This window comes from Pristiophorus japonicus, chromosome 11 (genome assembly GCF_044704955.1).
Source record: "Pristiophorus japonicus isolate sPriJap1 chromosome 11, sPriJap1.hap1, whole genome shotgun sequence".
NCBI classification, from domain to species: Eukaryota; Metazoa; Chordata; class Chondrichthyes; family Pristiophoridae; genus Pristiophorus; species Pristiophorus japonicus.
The window spans coordinates 86,102,015-86,115,257 of record NC_091987.1 but is presented as its reverse complement, the minus strand read 5'-3'; the positions used below and the strand labels follow the sequence as shown (position 1 = coordinate 86,115,257).

The 13,243-nt window shown below is 44.3% G+C and overlaps 2 protein-coding genes across 3 annotated transcripts in view; one reads left to right on the top strand and one right to left on the bottom strand.

Moving 5' to 3' along the window:
• The window catches only part of rpl24 (ribosomal protein L24), a 257,054-nt gene that overhangs the window by 34,880 nt on the left and 208,931 nt on the right, over positions 1-13,243 (bottom strand). The gene's annotated exons all lie outside the window — the stretch shown is intronic.
• The window catches only part of cep97 (centrosomal protein 97), a 126,075-nt gene that overhangs the window by 26,169 nt on the left and 86,663 nt on the right, over positions 1-13,243 (top strand). Inside the window, exon 3 of one of the 2 annotated variants that reach the window (XM_070892988.1) lies at positions 12,885-13,043. The exons of the other annotated variant lie outside the window; for it this stretch is intronic. Within the exon in view, the coding sequence (XP_070749089.1) occupies positions 12,885-13,043 (159 nt within the window). The remainder of the gene's footprint in view (positions 1-12,884; positions 13,044-13,243) is intronic. 2 annotated transcript variants of the gene reach the window in all.

Genomic DNA, 13,243 nt, shown 5'->3' with positions numbered 1-13,243 from the left:
TGCTCAACAAAAATATATTCCAGTGAAAAAGAAGGGCGGTAAGAGAAGGGATAACCAGCTGTGGATAACCAAGGAAATAAAGGAGAGTATCAAATTAAAAACCAATGCTTATAAGGTGGCGAAGGTTAGTGGGAAACTAGAAGATTGGGAACATTTTAAATGACAGCAAAGAATGACTAAGATAGCAATAAAGAAAGGAAAGATAGATTACGAAAGTAAACTTGCGCAAAACATAAAAACAGATAGTAAAAGCTTTTACCGATATATAAAACGGAAGAGAGTGACTAAAGTAAATGTTGGTCCCTTAGAAGATGAGAAGGGGGATTTAATAATGGGAAATGTGGAAATGGCTGAGACCTTAAACAATTATTTTGCTTCGGTCTTCACAGTGGAAGAGACAAAACCCATGCCAAAAATTGCTGGTCACAGGAATGTGGGAAGGGAGGAGGACCTTGAGACAATCATTATCACTAGGGAGGTAGTGCTGGACAGGCTAATGGGACTCAAGGTAGACAAGTCCCCTGGTCCTGATGAAATGCATCCCAGGGTATTAAAAGAGATGGCGGAAGTTCTAGCAGATGCATTCGTTATAATCTATCAAAATTTTCTGGACTCTGGGGAGGTACCAGCGGATTGGAAAGCAGCTAATGTAACGCCTCTGTTTAAAAAAAGGGGGCAGACAAAAGGCAGGTAACTATAGGCCGGTTAGTTTAACATCTGTAGTGGGGAAAATGCTTGAAGCTATCATTAAGGAAGAAATAGCGGGACATCTAGATAGGAATAGTGCAATCAAGCAGACGCAACATGGATTCATGAAGGGGAAATCATGTTTAACTAATTTACTATAATTCTTTGAGGATATAACGAGCATGGTGGATAGAGGTGTACCGATGGATGTGGTGTATTTAGAATTCCAAAAGGCATTTGATAAGGTGCCACGCAAAAGGTTACTGCAGAAATAAAGGTACGTGGAGTCAGAGGAAATGAATTGGCGTGGATCGAGAATTGGCTGGGGGTCCTTGTGCATGAAACTCTTTTTTTGAGTTTATCTGTGAACATAAAAAGACATTAAACCGTGCCACCCGCCCTGGATGACACAGCAGACATTTACAAGGCCCCCTTTTTTTTTATTTTTTTTTTTTTTTGGGGCGCTAAAATCAAATTTTTTCCAGTGCCCCCTATAAAAGGGGAGGGGGACACTAAAAGCACCGGCAATTAAAACAAATTAAACTTTAAAACGTAAAATCAAATTAAAATTTGGTTGCCGGGCGTGATGATGCACTCCAGTCCCTCCGGTGCCCACCTCTCGCGGAAGGCCGCGAGCGTACCGGTGGACACCGCATGCTCCATCTCCAAGGACACCCTGGACCGGATGTAAGAGCGGAAGAGAGGCAGGCAGTCAGGTTGAACGACCCCCTCGACCGCCCGCTGCCTGGACCGGCTGATTCCTTGTGCATGAATCCCAAAAGGTTAGTTTGCAGGTGCAGCAGGTAATCAGGAAGGCGAATGGAACGTTGGCCTTCATTATGAGAGGGATGGAGTACAAAAGCAGGGAGGTCCTGCTGCAACTATTCAGGGTATTGGTGAGGCCGCACCTGGAGTACTGCGTGCAGTTTTGGTCACCTTACTTAAGGAAGGATATACTAGCTTTGGAGGGGGTACAGAGACGATTCACTAGGCTGATTCCGGAGATGAGGGGATTACCTTATGATGATAGATTGAGTAGACTGGGTCTTTACTCGTTGGAGTTCAGAAGGATGAGGGGTGATCTTATAGAAACATTTAAAATAATGAAAGGGATAGACAAGATAGAGGCAGAGAGGTTGTTTCCACTGGTCGGGGAGACTAGAACTCGGGGGCACAGCCTCAAAATACAGGAGAGCCAATTTAAAACCGAGTTGAGAAGGAATTTCTTCTCCCAGAGGGTTGTGAATCTGTGGAATTCTCTGCCCAAGGAAGCAGTTGAGGCTAGCTCATTGAATGTATTCAAATCACAGATAGATAGATTTTTAACCAATAAGGGAATTAAGGGTTATGGGGAGCGGGCGGGTAAGTGGAGCTGAGTCCACGGCCAGATCAGCCATGATCTTTTTGAATGGCGGAGCAGGCTCTTCAGCTGTAACTGGCAGTTCATCAATGTTGAAAAATAGAACACTACTTCTACCTTCGAGATAATGGGCTCAATTATCTGTGCCGCTTTTTTGGAGTGCACCGTTTTTTTGAGTAAATTAAAACCTCCAAGTTTCACTGAACTTTCTGCGCCAGCGTAATTCACTTAGGTTAGTTTTTTTTGGTTACATTTTTTTTACCTAACCTGCCACCCACGCCAGTTCTGGCTATTTATGCAAGTTTGGCCAACTACGATTTTTCTTAAGACGGCGTATGTGTCCGCTCTGAAAATCCTTCTGGGCAGTTAACAAAATCAGCGCAGAAGATCCAGTTCCACAGCTGGGACAGCAGCAGAGCGAGAGCGAGAGCGAGAGCGAGAGCGAGAGAGTGGGTAATTATAACCTCTTTTACTTACGGGTTCTGTAACAATCTCCTTTTTGCTTTTAACCTCAAATTCATTTTGATCTGGCCTGTCCACCCTTTTGGCCTGGGCTTGGAGCGGCACCAGCTCCGGGGCAGGGGAAGGCCTTTTGCCTGGGTTAGGAGCGGCACCGGCTCCAGGAGAGGGGGGAGGGAGTCCGTTTGGCCAGGGCTAGGAGCGGCACCGGCGGGGAGTGAGGGGGCCTTTCCAATTCAGTTTACAGGATAGACTTTTGGCACAAAGACTCTTTAATATTTTCATGCTGCAATGTACAAGATGCTTGTGCAGGTTGCTGTGAGCTAGCCAAAATGTCTTGTATGTTTCACTTTCCAGCCTCAGCCCACAGTGTGTCTCTCGTTGCCCTGGCAAACCTGATCTTTTTGGCGCACATCTTAGGCTCCACCCACAGAGCTTAAGGACAATGTGCGCCGGGCCACATTCACAAGTTAAAACGGAGAAACTTTCAACTTTTTTTGGGTGTAGTTGGGCCCCAAAAAAACGGGCATAACACTTCAAATGCACCAAAAAATGGCATTGGGGAAAATTGAGCCCAGTGTCCTCAGTTTCTAGTCTTCTGAGTTCTTGCTCAACTTTCTCCTTGAGTGCGTATGGTACGGGACGTGGCTTGCAATAAACTGGTCTAGCGTCCTTCAGCGCTCTGTCACTCACCTTGGAACCTTGGATCGGACTGTCTGTTTCGCGAAACACTTTTGGATACTGTATGATGACATCATCCTTCGATGGAAATCTAATTTCAACACACACAATCTCATTCCAATCCAGCTTCAGTGATCCCAATCAATTTCTACCTATCAAGGCAGGCTTGTATCCTGACACTGAGAGGCAAACTCTGAAACTGATCCTTGTATTTCACCAGTACGGTGATGTGTCATACCACAGGGATTTGCTCTCCTGAGTAGCCTCGCAGCCCTATCTTTGACTTCTTCAGTGGAATATCACTCAACTTGTCGAGATATAGCAATTCCGGTACAACGCTCACGGATGCACCAGTGTCGATTTGCATGAGTATTCTGGTTCCTGCAATGTCTACTTGGACATCGCGAATCAATGTTAGATACCCTCATACTCTGATGACATGTAACTCCAGAACCACCTCGTCCTGTTGCTTCTCTTCAATGCCATGTAGCGTATGGCGATTTCTACTTATAGCATTGAACATCGGTTTGCTTTTCAGTCAGCATTCCTTCGCAAGATGCCCAGTATTCTTGCAGAAGAAACACTCTTCCTTTACATATGGACAACTTTGAGCAATGTGTTGTCCCAGACACCGATAACACGACTTCACTGTATTGCTACCGTGGCTAGTTCCTGAGGACTTGGGGCCCAACTGCCTTTTGCTTTTAACCTGCAGGCGATTCACCTCTGTTGTCTGACGACTGGAAATGGTACGAAATTCACTGGAGCATTGATCGGCCATATCCATCAACATAGCTGTCCGACAAGCTAAACCAAAGGTCAAGTTAGGGGTTGTCAACAACTTTCTTCTGATTGCTTCATTTTTCATCCCACAAACAAAGCGGTCACGCAATGCTCGGTCCTGAAAGTTTCCGAAATGACCGTGAATGGATAGCTTTTATAATGCTAAAATGTACTCGCTGATACTCTCGTCATTTAATTGATCTCGTGTTCCAAAACAATAACTTTCAGCAATTTCCAGGGGCTCAGGACTGTGGTGCTGAATCTCTGTCAGTGGCTTGTCCTTTGGCTTGACAGGAATAAGTACATTTTTCAGGGTTTCATACATCTCTGGGCCTGCTTCAGTCAAGAAAATAACCCGTCTTATTTCCAACACCACCCGGTTATGTTTTCATCAGGGACTTCGATGATGCTATTTGCGGTGAAAAACATTTCTAGCCACTCCACATATGCTCCGAAAGTGTCTCGGTCACAATGGAACTTACCTAAGCGCCCTATTATTGTTTCGTGCTGGGTTGTAGTTTCAAATGGAATTTAATGGAGTAAAATTTACAGTAGCAGCACTATAAGCAAAATATTGAAACAGTTCAAAAGCATCATTCTGGAGCCAGGTCATTAAAGGTTAAATGAGCAAACTAGTCAAATGAAGGTGGCAAATGAAAATCTCTGCAATCAGCATCCTGCCCTTGCTGTTGCACTGAAATCAGTGTTCCCTTAATTTTTTGTGTGTGTGGCCCCTTTAAGGGGCTGCGCAGTTCATGCATGTGCGAAATGTATCATTGGAAAAGCAGGTCCCGGCCTGCACAGGACCAGCTGAGAGCCACATGGCCGTGCAGTTTAGAGTGAATGTTGACTGAAATGGCCCATATCATTTACAAACTGCACCCTTTGTGACTGTGACCAGTTGCACTGTCCCTTCTCGTCCTTCTCGACCTCTTTGCCATCTTTGACGCAGTTGACCACAGCATCCTCCTCCAAATCCTCTCTTCCGTTAACCAGCTCGGTTTCACATGTATGATGGCAACAGCAAGATCTAACTCTCTACCATCTTTCTTGACCTCTCCACTGCCTCTCTTCTCAACCTTTCTGTCCTCCATCCAGTCCTATATGAGCCTCAATTTCCTTCAGTTAAACATTGGGAAAACCAAAGTCGTTGTCATTGGACCCCATCACAAACTCCAGACTCTTGAAACTGATACCACCCCCTTTTCCAAGCACTCTGTCAAGTTGAACCAGTCTGTTCACAACCCTGGTGTCCTGTTTAAACCCAAGCGGAGTTTCTAATCCAACATCTTCTCCATTACAAAGAACATTCCATCTCTCTGTGTCTCAGTCCATTTGCTGCTGAAACCATCATCCATGTATTTGTCATTTCCATATTTGACTTCTAATTGTTTCCTGGCCAGTCTTCCAAACTCCCCGAACTTCAGCTTATTCATAACCATAGACGATAGAAATTTGCAGCATATAAGGAGTCCATTCGGCCCATTGTGTCCGTGCCGGCCGGCTGGCAAACAGCTATCCAGCCAAATCCCACTTTCCAGTTCCTGGTCTGTAGCCTTGTAGGTTATGGTGCTTCAAGTGCATATCCAAGTACTTTTTAAATGCTATGTGGGTTTCTACCTCTACCACCCTTTCAGGCAGTGAGTTCTAGACCCCCACCATCCTCTGGGTGAAGACATTTCTCCTTAAATCCCCTCTAAACCTTCTACTAATTACTTTAAATCTGTGCCCCCTGGTTATTGACCCCTCTGCTAAGGGAAATAGGGAAATAGGTCCTTCCTATCCATTCTATCTCATAATTGTATATACTTCAATTAGGTCTCTCCTCAGCCTCCTCTGTTCCAAAGAAAACAACACCAGCCTATCCAATTTTTCCTTGTAGCTGAAATTCTCCAGTCCAGGCAACATCCTCGTAAATCTCCTCTGTACCCTCTCTAGTGCAATCACATCTTTCCTGTAATGTGGTGACCAGAACTGCCCACATTACTCTAGCTGTGGTCTACCTAGTGTTTTATATAGTTCAATCATAACCTCCCTGCTCTTCTATATCAAATATATTCAAAAAGGAGTTAAATGTAGTCCTTACTACTAGGGGGGGATCAAGGGGTATGGCGAGAAAGCAGAAATGGGGTACTGAAGTTGCATGTTCAGCCATGAACTCATTGAATGGCGGTGCAGGCTCGAAGGGCCGAATGGCCTACTCCTGCACCTATTTTCTATGTTTCTATATTCTATGCCTCGGCTAATAAAGGCAAGTATCCCGTATTCCTTCTTAACCACCTTATCTATCTGTCCTGATACCTTCAGAGATCTATGGACATGCACTTCCTCTGTTCTACATTTCTCAGGGCCCGAAATTCATTGACTTACCGCCCAAAAATGCAAGTTTGGTCAAAAAACATGTACATACCACTCGGTGGAAGATTCATCATTGACATGCCACCAAACGGTATGCACACCGTCCGCCATGCAGAACCGCCCGCATACCGCCCAACAAGTGCAAGTTTCATGACATACCGCCGACATACCACCAGAGCTGCATACCGTCCTGGAAAAGGTGGTTTTACTTGAATGGGCGGTAGTGCTTGGAACTTCCATTTTGAAATCGGGAACAGTTAGCAAAAGCAGCACCTCAGTATTTCTGAGGTGAACAGTAACTTTACAGCGATTTACTGTGGCAAAGGTATTTTTATTGGTACTGAGTACATTATTAAGATAGAAGGCATTTGAGTAATATATTTTCATTGAAAAATTATTTTGAGTTTATCTCAGGATATTTGAGGAGATTCTGGAGATTTAAAAAGCATGGGGCCTGTACCCTTTCAGCCTATATTGCTGACTAACTGTCTAATGCAGAATCCAGATGGGAGAAGGTTTATTGAGCAGAGTTATCCAGGTAATGGAGGAGGTTGCAGACATGAGGAGGATGAGGAAGAGGCCTTAATCCCAAAGGATTTTCAGGGAGAAGCACTCGTGCTTGGACCTGACCGATAGTGCGTTCGAAGGCTGCGCTTCCGAAAAGAGGTGATCAATGAGATTTGCCAGCTCATTAGGGGAGTCCTGCAGCCCAATACCATGAACATTACTGCACTCTCTGTTGAGATGAAGGTGACTGTGGCACTTTTCTTTTATGCATGCAGCTCATTTCAGGCATCGGCTTGGGACATACGCTGTATTTCTCAGCACACTACTCATCGCTGCATTTGACAGGTAACCGAAGCACTGTATGCATGCCGATGGAATTTATAAACTTTCTAGTGACCAGGGAGGCACAGAGTGAAGGGGCTTTGGGATTTGCACACATTGCCGGCTTCCCCAAGGTGCAGGGTGCTGTTGACTCTACCCATATTGCCTTGCGAGCGCCAGTGTTTTCGGTGCTTGGATCACTCGGGAGACAGGCTGCAATACCATCCTGAGCAGGTTGCTCAGTTCAGTGGTGTGCTGCATGTTGCATAATTTAGCAATCATGCAGGGACAGGAATTGCTGCAGGAGGGACTGCGGGACCACCTGAGGAGAGAGTGCAGGAGGATGAGTAGGAGCTTCCAGATGAATCCATGGCACCACCCCTTCTCTCTCTCTTCCCCCCCCGCCCCCCCCCCCCCCCCCCCCCCCCCCCACAAACACCACAGCGGGGAGCATGCGGAGCGCACGCCAGTGCTAAATTGTTACGTCAGCAACTCGGAAATGAACGCTTTGCTTGAATGTGGAGAGCTGCGTTTTGGGACCCTGATGATTATTAACCCAAAAGTTCCGGCTATCGTAGCCATGGCCTTGAGCAGCTCTCGACCTGTGTCGACGCTGGCCTGTGATAGATGCACCGTATTCTGGTACGCGCCTATCTGTCTTGCAGCAATGGATCTTTTCTGCACCAACCTCTGTCACTGCGGCAAAGGCGCTGCAACGCTGGGGGTGCGTTGCTGCACACCACTTGGTCCCGCATAATCAGAGGAGGCATGGGGGAATCCCATGAATATGGAGTTGTTGGTGAGGAATGTTCCAGCTGGCCCACATGGAACTGGTGTATCCTCCTCCGTCTTCACCGCCACTGGCTCCAGGATCAGCTGCTCTTCCTCTTCATTATCTCTGGCAGAGGTGAAGTCGGGAGAAGGCTGGGTGGAGGCAGTGGGTCTGTCATCTGGTCTCTCCACAGAGGTCTGGTCTCGATCATCCGAATCTGAAAGTACAGAACATTTAAAAATGCTTGGCAGCAGGGGAGGGGTCGGGGTTACATGAGTACATGAGTACAGTGATATAGCGCAGTCTTACTTAAATGTCCACCGCTGCTGCATTACTACATTACATGTCGTAGACAGACAATACATATATACATATACATATGCATTGCATTACATGCCCCAACATTGCAGTACATCACGTGAACCCAACATTACAGTGCAATAAACTTACATTACATGAGGCCAACATTACAGTGCAATAAAGTTACATTGCATAACATCAGGCTAACATTAGAGTTACGGTACATTTCATGACATTACAGGACCACAATACAAACCGGTGATTGTATTGAACTGACCATCCTGTGTGGGTAGGTCAGCTCCAACGCCGCTGGTGGCATGGTTGCTATCCCCAACCAGCAACAGGGCACAGATCTCAATCTCAGTCAATGGTTCTTGCTTTGTGGGTCCTCCCCCACCCGACGCCGCTGATCTGCTGCTATTGCAGACGTCGTCTTCTGCAGAAAGTGAAGTAAATGAAAGTAAAAATCTTCAATCCATTTAACATCTCAGACACGCACACATCCTCCCACCCTTCTCGATGTTCCTGCACTTTGACTACTTGTTCAGCATTTCCATTATACTTATGTTATATTTATAATTTTTGATTCATAAAATGTGTATTGATATTGTATAATATTCATTGACTCTGGAATCTGTGATTAAACCAACCGACCCTCGAATATCTTGCTGCTCCTTCTCACTTTCTCTCCTTCAACTTCAACTCTCTGCGTATGCGCAAGTGACCCCTGACCCCCAAAATCGCAGGGAAAAAGCATCTGTGGAAAAAAAAAAATTTACGCATGAATACCACACCTTCCATCGACAAGAAAGTCGATTTTAATCAATTATAATACTGGACACCGCTCGCATACTGCCAAAAGAAATTCCACAAAACTAGCGCTCTTCGGTCTTGGCGATATTTCGTTGGTTTTAAACAACGCATCGCCAAGAAATGGGCTGACCTTGCGTTCTGATGAAATTCGGGCCCTCCGTGTCCTACCATTTATTGCCCTCCCAAATGCATTGCCTCACACTTTTCTCTGGATTTAATTTCATTTGCCACTGTTCTGCCCATCTGACAGTCCATTGATATCTTCCTGCAGTCTACAGTTTTCTTCTTCATTTCAACCACATGGCTAATGTTTGTATCATCTGCAAACTTCTTAATCATACTCCCTACATTCAAGTCTAAATCCTTTGATATATACCACAAAAAGCAAGGGACCTAGTACTGAACCCTGCGGAACCGCACTGGAAACAGCCTTCCAGTGATAAAGACACCCATCAACCTTCGGTTCCTGCCTATGAGCCAATTTTGGATTGAACTTGCCACTTTGCCTTGGATCCCATGGGCTTTTACTTTTGTGACCAGTTTGCCATTTGGGACCTTATCGAAAGACTTGCTAAAATCCATATACGCTATATCAAACGCAATACCCTCATCTACCCTCCTTGTTACCTCCTCAAAAAATTGAATCAAGTTAGTCAAACCCGACCTTCCCTTAACTGTCCTTGATTAATCAATGTCTTTCTAAATGAAGATTTATCCTATCGCTCAGAGTTTTATCCAATCATTTTCCCACCACTGAGGTTAGGCTGACTGGCCTGTAATTACTCTGTCTATCCCTTTCTCCCTTTTTAAACAACAGTACAATGTTAGCAGTCTTCCAGTCCTACGGCATCATACCTGTAGCCAGAGAGGATTGGAAAATGATGGTCAGAGCCTCTGCTATTTCCTCTCTTGCTTTTTTTAACATCCTGGAATACTTTTCATCCGGGCCTGGGGATTTATCCACTCACTATGTTTATTTCATCTAATATTTCACACTCCTCCTCCCTGATTGCAATGTCTGTATCGTCCCTCTCTTTTGTGAAAACCGATGGAAAGTATTCATTAAGAACCATACCCACATCTTCCACCTCCACACACAGGTCTCTAATAGGCCCTACTCTTCCTTTAGTTATCCTCTTGCTCTTAATGTATTTATAAAACATCTTTGGGTTTTCCTTGAGTTTACTTGCCAATACTTTTTTCATGCCCCCTCTTTGCTTTCTTAACTTCCTTTTTAATTTCACCCCTGCACTTTCTATACTCCTGTTGTGTTTCTACAGTATTGAGCCCATGGTATCTGTCATAAGCTTCCCTTTTTTTCTTTATCCAACCCTGTACAACCCTTGACATCCAGGGGGCTCTAGTTTTGTTAGTCCTGTCCATTATCTTTAAGGGAATATACTTGCTCTGAACTCTCACTATATCCTCCTTGAATGCCTCTCACTGCTCTGACACTGATTTACCTTCAAGTAGCTGTTTCAAGTCTAATTTGGCTAAATCACAGCTTAGTAAAATTGGCTTTTCCCTAATTGAGAACTTTTATTCCTGGTCTATCTTTGTCCTTTTCCATAACTACCCTAAATCTAACTGAATTATAATCACTCCACTGATACCTTTTTCACCTGCCCAGCTTCATTCCTTTGTGACTCAGACAACGGTATACTATCCCTCCTCATCCTTCTGGACCTGTCTGCAGCCTTTGACTCAGTTGACCACTCCATCCTCCTCCAATGCCTCTCCACCAATGTCCAGCTAGTTGGGACTGCACTCGCCTGGTTCCATTCTTATCTATCTAATCGTAGCTAGAAAATCTCCAACAATGGCTTCTCTTCCCACTCCTGCATCGTTACCTCTGGTGTCCCCCAAGGATCTGTCCTTGGCCCCCTCTTATTTCTCATCTATATGCTGCCCCTTGGCGATATCATCCAAAAACATGGAGTCAGTTTCCACATGTACGTTGACGACACCCAGCTCTACCCCTCCATTACTTCTGTCAACCCCTGCTTGGTATCTAAATTGTCAGACTGCTTGTCCGACATCCAGTACTGGATGAGCAGAAATGTTCTCCAATTAAATATTGGGACGACCAAAGCCATTATCTTTGGTCCCCACCACAAACTACATTCCCTAACCACTGACTCCATCCCTCCCTTGCATTAATCTGAGGGGGAACAAGACTGTTTGCAACCTAGTTGTCATATTTGACTCAAATGAGTTTCCAGCCACATATCTGCGGCATAATTAAACCGCCATTTTCCACCTCCGTAACATTGCCCGCCTCCACCCCTGCCTCAGCTCTTCTGCTGCTAAAACCCTCATTCATGCCTTTGTTACCTCTAGACTTGACTACTCCAACTCACTCCTGGCCAGCCTTCCACATTCCACACTACGTAAACTTGAAATCATCCAAAACTCAGCAGCCTGTGTACTAATCCACACCAAGTCAAGATCACCCATCAACCTGTGCTTTCTGACCTACATTGGCTCCCAGTTAAACAACGCCTCGATTTCAAAATTCTCATCCCTTGTTTATCATCTGTGGTCTTGCCCCTCCTTATCTCGAATCTTTTCCAGCCTCACAATCCCACAAGATGTCTGCACTCCTCAAATTCTGGCCTCTTGACATCCCACATGATAACTGTTCATCTTCGGTGGATGTGCCTTCAGCTACCTGGGCTCTAAGCTCTGGAACTCCTTCCCTAAACCTCTCCGACTCTCTACCTCTCTTTGCTCCTTTAAGACGCTCCTTAGAACCTACCTCTAAGCAAGCTTTTGATCTTCTGCCTTAATTTCTTCTGTGGCTCGGTGTCAAATTTACCCGTTTGTCTGTAACACTGTTGTGAAGCGCCTTGGGACGTTTTACTACGTTAAAGGTGCTATATAAATAAAAGTTATTATTCCCTAAAAATAAATCCAGAACCGCCCCCTCTCGTTGGGCTTGCTAAAAAGTTCTCCTGCAAGTATTTTAAGAATTGTGATCCCTCTAAACCTTTCACACTAATTCTATCCTAGTTAATATTAGGATAGTTGAAATCCTTTACTATTACTGCCCTATAGTTTTTGCACTCTGTTGCCCGCACCAGATCCCGCTCACCTCATCCCCATATTCAAACCTATTCATGGTTCCTCCCTATCCCCCATCTCCATAACCTCTGTCAGCTGTACAGCTTTTTGTGAAATCTACGTTCTTCCAACGTTGTCCTTTTGCGCATGACCCATCATTCACAGCTGTAGCATCAGTCGTCGCGGCCCTAACCCTCTCTGCCTCTTTACTTCTTGCTCTCCTTTTTAAGACCGTTCTGAAAACCTAACTCTTTAACCAAGCTTTTAGTCACCCCTCCTAATTTTTCCTTCTTTGGCTTAGTGTCAATTTTTGGATTTCTGTGATGCACTTTGGGATGTTTTTCTACATTTAAACAGGCTATATAAGTGCAAGTTATTTTAGTTAACTCTCAGCAGCCCATCCTTATCAGTGTTACAGGCCAAATATACTATTTTTTTAAAACCTTGAAAGCTAGTAGATACTAATTTATGAATAATCAGACATTGGCACTTAACAGCTTTGCATCTAAAAAATATTAGCAGATCAAAGTGCATTGTCCCCTTCCTGTGACTGCCACCTGGAGAAGCTGACTGAACAGACAGGTTGATTTCCAAGGATGGTATAACTTCCATTTGAGTGTGGTATTTAAAAAAAAAAATGAATATAAATTAAACGATACAGTAAAAGAAATAAGAGAAACCAAGGATAAAATTAATTTTTTTTAATAATGTGGTTAATTCAATTTGTCATGCTCTACATGTAATAAGCTACTACTTGTTTTTGTTTGGTACTTCTTGCAGTTATCTGTAGCCAACAATCGCCTAGTCCGGATGATAGGTGTAACAAAGCTTGTCAATTTGCGAGTTTTAAACTTGCCTAACAACAGTATTGGAAATGTGGAAGGACTGAAGGACTTAGTCCATCTAGAATGGCTCAACTTAGCTGGGAACAACATCAAGGTATTGTACATTTGCTTAATTAAATCTGAATTGCCATCACACAGTCACAAAATGGTTTGCTTTTGAAGTATTTCTGTTTCCAGTATTGTGACTTATGTGGATATCTCTCTTATGTTGAGTTAATATGAAGTTAATTCAGATGATCCGCAATCTAAAGTATTTATTTAGCCTTCTCAATCGTCTTCATTTAACTCTATCTC